The 15709-nt window shown below is 45.2% G+C and overlaps 1 protein-coding gene across 1 annotated transcript in view; it reads right to left on the bottom strand.

Annotated features, from left to right (window-relative positions):
- LOC107115243 (septin-2) overlaps positions 1–15709 on the bottom strand; it is a 77799-nt gene that overhangs the window by 39194 nt on the left and 22896 nt on the right. Inside the window, exons 7-10 of the mRNA XM_015416900.1 lie at positions 13371–13472; positions 9915–10060; positions 7032–7115; positions 3832–3889 (exon numbers count right to left, since the gene is read on the bottom strand). Of these exons, the coding sequence (XP_015272386.1) occupies positions 3832–3889; positions 7032–7115; positions 9915–10060; positions 13371–13472 (390 nt within the window). The remainder of the gene's footprint in view (positions 1–3831; positions 3890–7031; positions 7116–9914; positions 10061–13370; positions 13473–15709) is intronic.

Raw genomic sequence — 15709 nt, 5'->3', positions numbered from 1 at the left:
CCCAAAAGCAACAAATGGAATGATCTCTAAGATTGAAGGCAAGAATTCAAGTGGATAACAGTCCTTGAAAAAGAAAAAGGGACTTTGTTTTGAGATGACCAGTTCCAGCAAGACATTGCCACAGGGAAAGTATTCGAGAAGAAAGAAGATTACAGCGTGGGAAGAGAAACTGACTGTGTTACACCTACTGAGGGAAATTTAATTATTAATTTGCTTTAAATGAAGGAGAGAAAAACAATTGTAAAATGCCACTGTTCTCTGAAATTTGTGTTTAAGTCAACTAGCGATTCTCCTGGAATGCTCTTTATATAGTCAGATTTGATGGTTTGTTAACATAATCGATGATGATTATTGTCCACTCTCAATGTTAAGAAAAGCAATTTCTATATTGTTAAGCTAATACTTTTATAAGCAGTATATGACCTCCAACTCTTGGGGTTTTAGTGGGTTTTCTTTCCTTTCTCCTATAGTTTGTAGCTCCCCTCCCTAATTTCTTTGTCATTTTTAGAAAATGCAAATAAAAAAATCCCCTACGAGGGGCCATAAAAAAGAAAGAAAAGAACTGCTCTGAAATAACTTGTGACTGACCCAAGGTCACACCAGCAGCTGCATGTGGAGGCATGGGGAACCAAACCCGGTTCTCCCAGATTAGAATCCACGCTCTTAACCACTACACCAAACCCATTCTTTTGATCTACTTTTATATAACTTCACCAATCACTTCTATAACACTTCCAAGAGCTGTTAGCACCTCATGAGCAGTGCCTTGTTGAAACCCTTATAACACCACAATTATGATCCACATACTGGAGATGAAGGGCAGAGAAAGAGTGGCTGGCCCATGGTGATCCAGTGAGTTCACAGCGGATGTAAGAGCCAAACTTAGGACTTCCAGATTCATAGTTCAGCCTTTCCATAGTTCATCTACAGTTCGTCCTTTCCATAGAATTCATTACAGTGAAAGGAACTTGGGCTATTCAGGTGGAGAGAAAGGGATGGCTAGTTTACAGCTCTCCAGTATCAGAGAATGGCTTTACCTAGCATTGTTGCAGAGGCCAAAAAGAGATAAGGAAGTAAACAAGACTTCTTTGCAACGCACCTGGACCCAGCTGTGGACGAGACTCCCACCCACCTGAGCATCTCACTGCCCATCAGCAAAGGTCCGAGGGGGCAGAGGCAGAAACTGGATCCCACTGCAGCGACAACTCTCCTCCCAGCTACCAGAGGGAGAAGAGATGCGCCCAGGCCCTCTTCCCACCTTGCCTGGAGACTAACGTCACTGCTTCCTCCAGCACCTTTTAAAATAGTTTATTTATATCTGTATTTTGAATCGCTGCAAGCCACTATGGAAACCAGCTAGGGATGAAAAGCAGGGTTAAAAAAACCCCACCCCATATTAATTTTTTAAAAAAATTCAGCCTGAAGAATAAAGCTGTAGTATAATGTAATGTAATAATGTAATCCAACATTCGATGGATTATGGAGAAAGCAAGAGAGTACCAGAAAAATATCTACTTCTGCTTCATTGACTATGCTAAAGCTTTTGACTGTGTGGATCACAACAAACTATGGCAGGTCCTTAAAGAGATGGGAGTACCAGACCACCTCACATGTCTCTTGAGAAACCTGTATAAGGGCCAAGAAGCGACAGAACCGGATATGGAACAACTAATTGGTTCAGCATAGAAAAAGGAGTACGACAAGGATGTATATTGTCACCTTGCTTATTTAATATATATGCAGAGTACATCATGCGAAATGCTGGCCTGGATGAATCACAAGCGGGAATTAAGATTGCTGGGGAAAAGATCAACAACCTCAGATATGCAGACTATACCACTCTAATGGCAGAAAGTGAAGAGGACCTGAAGAGCCTCTTGCTCAGAGTAAAAGAGGAGAGCGCAAAAGTGGGCTTGAAGCTCAACATAAAAAAAACTAAGATCATGGCATCTGGCCCCATCACTCCTTGGCAAATAGAAGGGGAAGTCATGGAAGTAGTGACAGACTTCACGTTCCTGGGATCCCAGATCACCGCAGACTGTGACAGCAGCCATGAAATTAAAAGACACCTGCTCCTTGGGAGGAAAGCGATGGCGAACCTAAACAGCATGATAAAAAGTAGAACCATCACCCTGCCAACAAAAGTCCGCATCGTCAAAGCAATGGTATTCCCAGTAGTCATGTATGGCTGCGAGAGTTGGACTATAAGGAAGGCCGAGCGCCGAAGAATAGATTCTTTTGAACTATGGTGCTGGAGAAGACTCTTGAGAGTCCCTTGGACTGCAAGAAGATCAAATCAGTCAATCCTAAAAGAAATCAACCCTGACTGTTCCCTGGAAGGCCAGATAATGAGACTGAAGCTCAAATACTTTGGCCACCAAATGAGAAGGGAGCACTCACTGGAGAAGACCCTGATGCTGGGAAAGATTGAAGGTCAAAGGAGATGGAGACGGCAAAGGATGAGATGGTTAGACAGTGTCATCGATGCAACGAACATGAAATTGAGCCAACTTCAGAGGACGGCGGAAGACAGGAGGGCCTGGCAGGAGCTGGTCCATGGGGTCGCGAAGAGTCGGACTCGACTGTGCGACTGAACAACAACAAAATAATGTAATGGGGTGGCACTTTTACAAGGGAACAGAATTGTAGCCCATTCCACTGTTTATTTTATGTATTATCTTGCTCTTACGGCATTGCTTTCTACTTCTGTAATTCCATTTTCTGCACAATTTGTGAAATCGCATGTCTGATCCGGGGCGGGGAGGCACCGTACCTGTGATACAAGTCCTATGGCAGTGATTGTTGGATGTCTTACGCTATTGCCTTATATTGCATTACGCTATTGCCTTATATTGCATTGCCTTATATTGAGAGTCAGTATGATGTGGTGGTGAAGAGTATCAGACTAATGTCAGGGCGACCTGGGTTTGAATTCCCTCACGTGCCATCGAAGCTCACCAGGTGACCTTGGACCAGTCACACTGTCAGCCTAACCTGCCTCAAGGGTTGTCGTCAGGACAAAATGGAGGAGAGGCACACGACGTAAGCCGCTTTGGGTCCCCATCGAGGAACAAGGCGGGGTGCAAACGAATTAAAGGAAATGAAAATAAGCGGTGTGATCTGCCTTGGGTCTCAGCAAGATAGGCCAGCTTAAATGAAGCGAATCATTCCGGAACATTCAGAACGCTGCACATCATCCTCTGTTACTCTGGATGGTCCCAATAAAGGGCTTTTGTTTGGGAGCTTTTGCTTTGGACCATTTCATTCCAGTTATCAGTAATTTCTGTCTTTTTGAGGGAGGACTGGAGAATACAGCTGAGTTGACTGGAAGTGACCAGCAGGGGGAACTAGAGACTGAACTAACGAAACAAAAGATGGGGTATCTGAAGAAGTGAGCAGTGACTCAGGAAAACTCATCCCCTGCCACGTATTTTGTTGGTCTTTAAGGTGCGACTGGACCCCTTGCTCTTTTCTGCCGCTAGAGACAGACTAACACGGCTACCCGTCTTGATCTAAAACAAAAGATGGCTGAGATGAAGAGCCTGTACTGTCAAAAGCGCAGCAGGCTTGGCTGGTAAGAGTTAGAGCTAGAAGGTATCTTCCAGGGGCCACGAGACACTTAGTTTGTTCGCTGTTGCAACAGAACGATAATAGGGCTGCCCCTCTGGAATGGAATTATTGCACTCAAAATAATTTCTTTTCACTCTGACTTCTGCTCCAGCTACTCGGGGATCTTGGCCATACGGATTTTAACCAATACCATCAACCACCTCCCTCATCGAAGGGAGTTCTGTTAGCTCAGTTCTGAGTAGGATCAAACGACCACCTCACCTCTGCCTCTTTCTGCTGAAGGATCCTATCTTTGTCCACGACTTCTTCTTCGACAGGCCTGCCGCATACAAAAAAAGGGACACATTGTTAGATACAAAAAGCACACGCCTGAAGATTTAAACAGCATCTTCTAGACCCGGGGTAAGCAAAAGAGACTGAGAAATAAGACTGCCACATATAATTTCAAAATTCCAAAGAGATGCACTGATTAACTGAGATGCAGCCAGTGTGAAGTAGTGGTTAAGAGTGGTGGGCTCTATTCTGGAGAACCGGGTCTGATTCCCCACTTCTCTTCAGCATGAAGCCAGCTGGGTGACCTTGGGCCAGTCACTGTTCTCTCACACCTCTCTCAGCACCACCTACCTCACAAGTTGCCTGTTGAGGGGAGGGAAAGGGAAGGGGGTTGTAAGCCACTTTGAGGCTCCCTAGGGTAGAGAAAAGCAGGATATAAAAACCTTCTCTTCTTCTTGTTACTTTACCAAAATACAAATCTACAGGTGACTGGCATCTACTCTAAACGGGCAGTCCTCTTTTTTTCTCTCTCCCAAGGCAGGAGCATCTTTTTTGACACGAGCTTGCTTCACAACTAGAGTTTTCTTTGGAGGCCCTGCTAAATCTGTCTCAAGAGTTGAAAGAGATGGCAAGTGAGAACAGGACCCCCTCTGCTTTGTTTCGGAATGCCACACCACTGCAAATCTCCTGGTGACCAGCTTGATGATCATGAAGGGCCATACAGAGATCTGTTTGTCCGGGAAGTTCTGGGCAGTTGATTCTACAGTTTAGTTATCTGGAGTTTCTCCCTACTGGCCTTTGACACTGATCCCCACTGTTTCAGTCCAGGTCTACACTGCTACTTATATAACTTGCTATTTTATGTAACATTTTACGAAGCCAATGGATTTGGTAATGCTGCTGGCTTGTTTAAGTTTAAAGGTAAAGGTAAAGGTTCCCTTGCCCGAAAGCCAGTCGAATCCGACTCTAGGGTTGCGGTGCTCATCTCCGTTTCAAAGCCGAAGAGCCAGCGCTGTCCGAAGACGTTTCCTTGGTCATGCGGCCGGCATGACTAAACACCAAGGCGCACGGAACGCTGTTACCTTCCCACCGAAGTGGTACCTATTTATCTACTTGCAATTTCTTGCTTTCGAATTGCTAGGTTGGCAGGAGCTGGAACTAGAGATGGGAGCTCACTCCATCATGCGGCACCCGGGTCTCGAACTGCTGAACTACTGACCTTCCACAGCCTGCAGTTCAGCGTCTTAACCACTTGAGCCACCGCAGCTCACTGTTTAATTTTACTGCATTCTATTTTATAGCCCTTCTTTTTTTTTTTTTACTGCCTACTGGAAACTGCCTGGCAAATTTCTTACAAACCTAAGGACAATCAATGCCATGACAAGACCAAGCACTGTCTAAAAACAAGGAATGCTTTTCCTCTTCAGATTTAATGCTATACCCATATGCAAGTTTATGCTGATCTAAATCGATTAAAACTCTGCAACTGATCTCTGATCGACCATCAGCTCTGTTCAGAACATTCTCATGGAGAAAGGCGAGAGGTAAACAGGGGGAAAACCCTTCCCTTTCTTTCTGCAGTGCTTGATGCTGTTTTCTCGAGCTGAGGCAGCCTGGCCTAGCTGCTGCTGCCATTTTCTCATTCTTCCACTTACATAAAAGAATCTCCTGGATATCCACATGCTAATTCTGCCCTACATTGTAGCAGAGCCATTTCCGCCGCTTGCCCCTATCCCACACCCCACGGCACCACTGCCGTCATAAAACAAAGAAGCGGCCCAGACGCAGAGAGAGTCATTTCCTTAAGCAGAAGAATTTCAAAGCTGAAAGTGAGAGAAATGGGCCTGCCATCAGGAAGGGTGTGACATGAACAGAAGTCAAGAGCAAGTGGATGGCCAAGGGCACGGGGTTGACAGAACGGGAGAACAAACAAAAGTGAACGTACAAAGTGGCACTGAAACAGCAGTGTCAGGAGGGCACGTGACATTTCTCTCAGCCAAGATTACCAAGCCTGGTTATGCAAAATTCAGGACGCAAAAGCAGAAGACACACGCAGACGTTAGGAATGGCCGACTATTTTTCGAAAAGTTTGGGGGTCGAGGAGTCATGCAAGCGTGCACGCTTCTTGATTACTCATAACTAAACATTTTCTCCGACTGCATTGAAAAGCCACTGGACTGGGGGCTGTACGAATGTTCTGCCCTTGGTGTTTGATCGGCGTATGATCGGCAATGGCTCATTCTCATATGAGTCACTGCTTAATATCATCAAGCATTGAATTGTATGCATCAAACACTGAGTTGGATCCCATGGATCCGTTCCACTAATGGTGCACAAACAGCAACTAGGAACGCAGTCATCCATGGTTGTCTTCAAGCACCCTGTTAAAAATGACACCAAACCAAGAGGAATGACAGCTGGCGTCTCTCTTGGGGCCTTAAAAGATCTCTAGGACCAGCATTTCCAAACCCATCAACAGAACTACACTTGAAGCAGAGTAGTACCTTACTCCGCCATGTTTCTGGCATATCCATTTGGGAAGATACAATGTTTTTTGGGGGGGGAATAATGCTTTAGGGCTAAGAGGGGTGTTATCTTTTATCGATTATAAAATGGTGCAGATATCAGAAAAGGGACAGAACTATGCACTATTGTGAGGGATAAGGCGTATGCAGGGGTGGGGTGGGGTTAAAAATGCATTTTCAAATGTTGCAAACTGCTATGGGGACTTGATTATCCCAAAAAAGTGGGATATAAATGTAATAAATAAATACATTAAATACACGTGGCATGTGCGAAAGACTAGAATTGAGGGACATTTGCTTGGTTGGAAACAAACCTTGACCGTGTAAGAAAAAAGATTAAACCACAAAAAACAAATGAACAAATTAATTAACCAGGGAATGACGGAGACTCCACAAAGTCCTTGGCTGGTACACACATCATGCACCATCCTCGTGGGATCCACAGTTTCCTTCTTTTCATTAACATTAAGGAAGCAATTATAAAAGAGCGCATTCTCTTTCGCAACACATGGTTTCCCTGTGTGTTTCCAAGCTCGGATAAAGGAAGGAAGGGGCTCCAAGAATGAGACCAGCAGATATGCGAGCTAGAGAGCTACGGTATCTGCAGCTATGGCAAGAGAAAGAGCAGGGTCCCAAAGGGGAAAGTACCAAGTGTGGACTTACTTGCCGGTGCGCTTTAGCCTCTCAGACCGGAAGTTTTCATAGTGCAAGTCTTGGGTTACTTCTTGTAGATCCTGCATATGTGTTCTGAAAGAGATTAAAAGCAACGCAGCAGTTAGCATTCCCTGCCAGGAAACACTCAGTTGAGCACAGTGGGTTGAGTCCAACCAGTCTTTTGGCTGGTGAGAATAGAAGAAAGAGGTCCTCTTTGTCCACCAAAATGACAGTGCTGAAGATCATGGTGGGACCTGCATGGACAAAAGCCACTTTGGATAGGGGGCTGTATTCAGGAAAGTAATTAGGTGCGATTGGTTGAAAAGAGCTGGCTAGATCCAACCCACTGTCTTATCTGTATAAGCACATAAACATAGGAACAACAAATGCATATGCCCACTACCGAAGACACACTGGCATGTCATTTTAGCATGCTGGAAATTTCTAGCTTTGTATCTATCGAGCAAGTTGGAAATCTCTAGCTTTTTACCTCCTGTCTCATGAGACCCCGGCCAACCCTAAGATTCTACGTTTACTTCAAAGTAAGTCACACAGAGTTCAGTGGACATACATAGAGGATTATTCACAGCCATAATTCTCATATAAATGTTCAACAGTGAAGTGTGAATTTGTATGCCCTGTTTGCTATCTATAATTAATCTCTACATACATACTTTACAACATGCTTCCTCTGAATGCATTTCACAACCTGTTGTAATATATTTAGCAATGCTTCTTTTTAAAATAGCTTCAGATGATCAACCACAAAAAAAGGATTACGGTCAACTCTACATTGCACACTAAAAATACTCCACCATGAACATCATAAGAAGAGAAGAAGAGCCCTGCTGACCAGACCAATAGTCCATCTAGTCCAGCCTCCTGTCTCGCACAGTGGCCAACGAGTTCCTCTGGAGAGCCAACAACAGGGCACAGAGACCAAGACTGAGGACTTCCCTGATGTTGCCACACGGCTCTAGGATTAGGAAGATTAGTGCCTCTGGATTTGGAGGTTCCCCTCAATCACCGTGGCTAGTAGCCATTAATAAACTTCTGCTCCATGAATCTATCTAATCCCTTTTAAAGGTGTTTATTCCTGTGGCCATCACTACATCCTCTGGCAGTGAACTCCACCTTTTAACTCTCTGTCATCCAGACTATTACTGAACCCAGAACTGGGCACAGAACCCAACCACTCACAGGAGGGTTTGGACTTCAAAGCACATGCTTTGCACACAGAAAGTGCCTATGGTGACAACGCAGGGAAGCATTGGCATACCCTGGAAGAGAGTGGTTCTCTTGTTTTAGAGTGTAGTGACATGTGGGACTGGCGTGACATCACGCTCTATGAGGTGAGAGAGAAGGGAGAGAACACCCTGAGGCGACTGCCTTCTGGACTGAAGAATATCCAGTCCCCCACTCTGCCCTCTCCTACAGGTCCTTTAAACCTAAACCGCCAATGATCAGATAAAAAGGGGAGCACAAGCCTTGAATAAAGGATTGGTAGTGTGTAAGGTATGTGCTCCCTAAAAGTATCTTTTTGGGAAACCGGCTAGACCAAAGGCTGTACTTATTCGTGAGGTAAACAAAGACCACTTTTTAAAAAGATTTTTGACCTGACAGAATGAGATGAACAACAAAGATTTATTTAACAGAAAATAAAGCATTTAATAAGGAATGGGTACGAGTGGACAGCTTCAATATATAAAGAAAAACTGGCTCTCAGGTAACGTAAATAACCCCTGAGGAGAGATTTGATTCCCCTTTCTCTGGACAGGTTTACCTCAGCAGGTTCAAGGCTGCCCTTTTCTTTCACACAGCCTGCACACACCACTAAGGCATGATGGGCCCTTAACAGGATGCTTACTTGTCACACTAAAATAAGCTTTGTTCCATAAGCCGACTCCCAAACCCTAACTGGCGGCGATCTGGCCATGGGGTCGCGAAGAGTCTGACTCGACTGTGCGACTGAACAACAAACAAACCCTAACTTTAAAAAGCCCAAACAAAAGCCTGGCTAAGCTGATGCTCCTTTCCAGAGCCACAAAATCCCCACCCAAAATTTAAAAAGGTTTCTTCACCTTTCTTAACCTGAGGCTGGCTCACCCCCCTCCCATCCAGTGGGGTTCCATGGCCTCTGACTGGCTGACAGTCGCTTGGATTTGCATGAGGCCTAAATCACAAGGGATTGGTTCAGTGCCCTGGAGGAGAGGCTGGACTTTTAAGGATGATTGCCACACTGTGACTGGCCCAAAGTCACCCAGCAAGTTTCCATAGCAGAGTAGAATTTGAACCTGCGTCTCCCAGATCCTAGTGTGACTTTCTAGCCACTATACCTTATCAACATATTTGTGGTTGTCTCTACATCCTGCCTCTTCGAACACATGCTAAACATTCCCATTTTAAACCCTCTGAAGTACCATTGTACTCACACAAATAATCTCCTATTAGTGAACCGAACATCAGTGTGTGTGGGGGGGGGCAATCAATTTATGCAGTCCTGATGGCTGGAAACAAATATGCAAGGAGCCCTGGAGTACAGTCCAAATTTATGTTACAGCAAAATACAGGCCCTTCCTCTGACTGATTCAAGCAGCTATGAAGCCCAAGTGAATTTTGAGGAAGAACCAAAACTGCAAATTCAAAGTAATTTGGGAATTTCACCTTCTACACACTGCACAATCTAATTACAAACAGATTCCCCCCCTTGTTGGCAGCACCTTCAACCCAGAAACAAAACGCATAAAGCAATTTTTTTCAAGCATTATTTTTGTACATCAATCTTACTGAATGGTGTTTGTGGAAGATATATACAGGAAAGCACCTCCCAGCACAAAACAGTTCATTAGACGTGTCTTTAAGGCAGTGACTAAACCAGGGACTGCTACTTACACTAGCATGGTGCGCAACTTCAGGAAGTCATTGTGTTCTGGATTCTCAACCTCCACCACTCCCCAGGGATACAGGCGACCTCTGATCTTTTTTCCTTTCACTTCAATAAGCTGGTTGGAGCCAATGACAGCGAACGGAATGCTAGCCTGGATGAGTCAAAGAAAGCAGAAATTCCGTTTTATGGGATCACTTGTGAAGAATGCCAAAAGGGTGCGGGCAGTTGAACACTGAAAGCACTGCACAGGTTCTGGCACATCTAGGGGCATCAACAGCTTCCCGAACCTCAGCTGTCATTTTTAGTTTTAGAAGTGTTTGCTAACTGCTTAAATGCTAATGTCCTGAGATTGGGGACAATGGAATCAGTCCAAGTATAAAAAGGAGACTATTTCCTGCCTTTACCTATGAATTAATTTCCTTGACCCTCTGCCCTTAGTAATTGTCATTTCCTCTGTTTATTCCAGTGTTTCTATCCCATTTCAAAGCGGGGAAAAAGCTCCCTTGTGGCCAGAATCTCATTTTTCAAACAAAAAGTTACACAGTTTCAACAAAAACAGCCAAATAAGCCACAGTCTTCAGTTTGACAGCAGAGTGATCTGGAGGGAGATTTGGGGATTTAACTACCCAGTAACACCATACTGCACCAAACACTGCGGGCTGGATCCAAAGACTCCTTCCTCTAAGCAAAGAAACACCTGCAGCAGAGGAGAATCCTCGACTCCAGATCAATTTTACTGCTGTTTTGTTACAACGGTATCTTGCCCCTTCTCCACAAACTTAAAGATGGCATATGTGAGGGCTATGCCATAAAGTGAGGGCTATGCCATAAAGCTGCTTCTGACTTACGGCAACCCTATGACCTCCAAAAAGTCCCATCACTAACAGGCTTGCTCAAATCCTTCCTCTTCTGAATCAACCCCTCTTGTGCTGGCTCTTCCTCTTTTCCTCTTCAACATTTTTCTCCTGTGAGTCCTTCTCATGATGTGACCAAAGTACAGCAGTCCCGGTTTAGTCATTTCAGCTTCTATAGAGAGTTCAGGCTGGATTTGCTCTAGAACTCACTTGCACGCCTTTTTGGCAGGCCACGGTGTCTATAAGTCGATCCTCCAACATCACACTTCAAATGAATCGTTTTTCTTCCTGTCGGCTTTCCACATCGTCCAGCTTCCACATCCATACATAGTCACGGGGAATACCACACTACGAGTTATCTTGATCTTCAGAGGCGAGGTAGACGTAAGACAGCCCCTCTTTTTCCATATCAGGATTCTGAGGATACATTCTGTTAATGGTGGGGATTCTCCCTTGGCACAAAGAGCCTTTTTCAAGAATAGCCTCTGGCACTAGGGGGAAGGTGCCTCTGTTAGCAAGGGCCTGAAGGCGGGAAGCTGCCGAGGCCCAGGGCTTCTATCGGGGCCCACTGCTGTCACTCCCACATGCCTTTCCGTCTTCCCTGCTGCCCACCGGCTTGCTCACAAGCCTTCCTGCCACTCAACTCTTCTGGTGGCACACACTGCCCAGTGCTGCCAGGGGAACAGCATGCAAGCAGTGAGAAGGCTGGTAGGCAAGCAAGTAGGCATCAAAGGGGAGGGGGGCCCAAGCACTCTCTGCCTGGGCCCACACTCCTGGAAGTGGTCCCGCCATTAGTAGAATGGATCTGTCAGATCCAACCAATTGGCAGCTATCTCCAGCTTGTCATTAGGGACGCTTGCTGCCATGCGCTTATGAATTCTTGGAAATGAGTGGAAGTCCCACAAGTCTTATGAAGACTAATAGCTTGATAAAGATATTGATTTGAGACAGGCCTGTTGTGTAGTACTAACTTCGATGTCTTCATGCTTATCTTTGGCTGCTAAAGTGAATGGTTCTTCTATCCTTACAGCATAAAGAAGATGGCTCGGTCCCTTTAAAGTTGTATCTCAGCAGGGTTTATGTCCTGCTTGTAACTGTATGTCTTTCAATGTAATTGCACACTTTGTACTTAATTTGCACTTTGCATGATAGTTTATCTTATAATACCATAAATATTTTTTTGCAAAAAACCACCAGATTTTGTTTACATTTTTCAAGGTTGCTTTTGTACGTTTGGTCGTTCTTAGGTCCAATCAGCTGGCAAGGTTGCCTCTCCCACTACGCACCACGACAGCTGCGCTCATCTGAGCAAGGTCTTCCGCAGGCGCCAACCTGCAAATGGGCAAAATCAGCAACTGCCCATACGTGTGCCTTCTCCACTGCGGCCTCCACTTTGTGGAACAGCCTGCCTGAGGAAGTCAGGAAGGCTCCCGTTCTCGGGACTTTTCACAAACTGTGCAAAACTGACTTATTCGAGAAAGCTTTTCTACGCAAGCAATAGAATCGCACTGTACTAAGCAATTCACAAAGTTATTCAGACAGATTATTAGGGACTGTGGTCTATACTGCTGCGTGTGGCTTGCTGAACCTAGGATCCTACTATGTAATTTTTTCCATTATTTGATGTGTCATGTTAAGACTAATGCTTGGCTTCAGTTCTGCTTTTAGATTTCTGAATGATTCTACGACCCTCATTATAGTGTATCCAGTGTTCCCTCTAAACTGAGTTAGTGTGAGCTAGCTCACAGTGTTTTAGCCTCCAGCTCACACGTTTTTGTCTTAGCTCAGGAAGGATGGCTCCAGAGCAAACTGATTTATGTGGCAGCCAAATCGCTCGCTCACAACATTAATGCCGGTAGCTCACAAAGTAGAATTTTTGCTCACAGGACTCCACAGCTTAGAGGGAGCATTGATTGTACCATATTGATTGAATACCCCGTCCTTTCGATCATATTGACTCACTGTGAAATCCGCCTTGAGTCCAACTGATAAAGCAGGACTATAAACGATGTTAATAAAAAATTAAAAAGTGATAAAACAAAACCAATAGTCATCATCAACTAGTAGAATGCTAGGTTCCAAACCAAAAAAAAGATAAATTTGTCTATATCGCTATCCGGCCTCAAAACACCATTCAAGATGGCTCACAAGGATGCCACAACCTACTGAGGAACCAGTCCCCACAGTTATTGACGTTAAAATTTCAGCAAAGGTCTGAACTGCAGCAACTAAACCATAGCAGAAAAAAATACAGGAATATGGAACCAACTATTACTCACCCCCTCCCCAAAGGCCTGAGAAAATAAAAGCATTGTCACCCAGTACTTAAGAGCCAAAAGAGGCCGGGGGGGGGGGGGGCGCAGAGAGGGAATTCCACTAGCAAGATACTTGATTATGCAGCCAGTTCTAGACTCAACTCGCTCATTATCGTTTCAGAGGAAGGAAAGTTGTGACATTAGACTCCCACCCATGTGATGAATGTGTTTCGAATAAAACCCAAACGAAGCCTGCAGTCAACAGTAAAAAACTAACAGATTTACTGTGAACTTTGTCTAAAGTTTGCCATTACAGACTGATGGCGGCTGGCTTAACTAGCCTCAAATTCACCTTCAGCACCCGGGTCTGTTCCTTAAATTCTTCATCCTCATCAGAATCTGCGTCAGGTAACTGGTAAATCCTGATGCCGTGCTCAGATATCTCATCTAAGACCTGCAGGAAAAGGAAAGTGAACAAGATAAATACAGGGTTGGGGGAGGTTACACTACAAAAGATGCATATAAATATATGAAACAGCCTTCTATTACATCAGAATGTTGGCCCATCTAGCTCAATGCTGCCTACCTTGATGAGCATCTCTACAGGGCCTCAGGCAGAGAGAGGTCTTTCCCAGCACCTTCTACCAGGCATTCCTTTATCTAGATTAAACCTGGGACCTTCTGCATGCCAATCACCTGCTCTCCCTAAGGAACTCTGTCCACTTCCTGTGGAAGGCATACCTCACGCTTTCCAGTAAAAGCACATGGCATCTTTGGGAATACACCAGAGGACAAGTAGAACTCTCCCAATGGCAGCAACCTGCGCATGGGTATGGGATGGTAGGTATTGCACCACATAGGTATTGCACCTTTGGCCTGATACGTGGAACAAGAAGGCCCACTCTCTCTGGGCAAAGATCATGGCGATAAAAATTGCAACAGAAACAATGGCGGGAAAGCCAGCAAGGGTGCTGGAATAATATATCACAGCTGTTCGAGCGCGGGCTTTCCTGAGAGGAAAAAAGAATCACAAGGAAAACAAACTGCATATAATACTCCCAACAATGAAGCCGTGTTTTTTTCCCTATTCAGGCTTCGGTTTTATTGGCCCCAGGAGTTTGTGTGTTCCTAAAAGATTAGCCTTCCCCAGGGAAATTTGCAAGTAGTCAAGATCTCAATTCTCCTCTCATGCGATCATTCTTTTGAGCAGACCTCCACCCATGGCTCCGCATGGGCACGGCTTGCAAAATGGCCTTTCAGTTCTTCCCGCTCAGGAGGTTTGCTGGGTATTTCTTTTTCATCCACCGAGTCAAAACAGGAATTACTCCAAGCTGGGTTTCCTTAACAGAAACCCCGCAACTAAGCTTTTTGCTTATTCAAAAACCCTCCAAAACAAAAAAAAGCGCCCTTCCTTACTTTAGATTGGTTGCCAAATGGCAGAAACATCTAAAAAATAACAAGACTTCAAAGCTTGTGCCAGAAGAGCCCGATTGGGATCCTTGGCCTTGATTAGAGACTTTGTATTAGAGATGTTTTGAGTTAGAAAAATATACAGTAGCTAAAAAGCTTTCAAAGCTCTGGACCGACATTAAACGCTCCGTCCTGTTAAGCCGTCCGTACCAACCGCTGACCCAAGTGGATTAAAAAAAAAAGTCACGGCCAAGATGTTTATTTGTACTTTAGCTGCTCCTTATTAGGCAACAGTTTTGTTACTGGTTGTGTGCATTTGAACGGAGATGAGCAGTGACAACTAGCAAATTTACAAGGTAGCACTGGCAGACTTGTGTAACAGAAGAGCTGTATTAGAGTCCAGTAGTAGCACCTTAGAGGACAGTAAGATTTTCGTGGTATACGTTTTTATTTATTGATTTATTTATTTTATTGGAATTGTATCCCGCCTTCCCTGCAAGCCGGGTCAGGGCAGGTTCCATCCATATTAATGTTGTTGTTCGGTCGCACAGTCGAGTCCGACTCTTCGCGACCCCATGGACCAGATCCCGCCAGGCCCTCCTGTCTTCCGCTGTCCTCTGAAGTTTGCTCAATTTCATGTTCGTTGCATCGATGACACTGTATTCATATTAATACAATCCAACAATTAAAACCCGATCTGATCAAATCTCTCAGCAATTAAGATGGAGGAAGAGGAGGAGATTGGATTTATACCCTGCCCTTCACTCGGAGTCTCAGAGTGGCTTACAAACTCCTTTCCCTTCCCCTCCCCACAACAGACACCCTGTGAGGTAGGTGGGCCTGAGAGAACTCTGACAGAAACTGCTCTTTTTCAAGGACAGCTGTGCCAGAACTATTGCTTGCCCAAGGTCATCCAGCAGATGCAACAGTAGTGTGGGTTTCCAGGTGGCTGTTCAAATCCAGGACACTGATGGGAGGCTAACCAGAAGCGGGGACATCCACTGCCTCAACTAAAAGCTCGGTGGAAGAGCTCTGTCTTGCAGGCACTGCGGAATGGTAATACGTCCTGCAGGGCCCTGATCTCATACAGAAGCTCATTCCACCAGGTAGGGGCCAGGGCCAAAAAAGGCCCAGGCCCTAGTCAAGGCAAGCTGGACGTCTCTGGGGCCGGGGACTACCAAAAGGTGTTGATTTGTAGATCTCAGTGCTCTACGGGGCTCATATGGGGAGAGTAGGGCTGCCAAGTGGGGGCGGGGGGGGGGGGGCGACGCACCCAGCACG

This window comes from Gekko japonicus, unplaced genomic scaffold (genome assembly GCF_001447785.1).
Source record: "Gekko japonicus isolate JY-2015 unplaced genomic scaffold, Gekko_japonicus_V1.1 scaffold316, whole genome shotgun sequence".
NCBI classification, from domain to species: Eukaryota; Metazoa; Chordata; class Lepidosauria; order Squamata; family Gekkonidae; genus Gekko; species Gekko japonicus.
The sequence above is the reverse complement of the archived record's forward strand: the minus strand, read 5'-3'. Positions and strand labels throughout refer to the sequence as shown.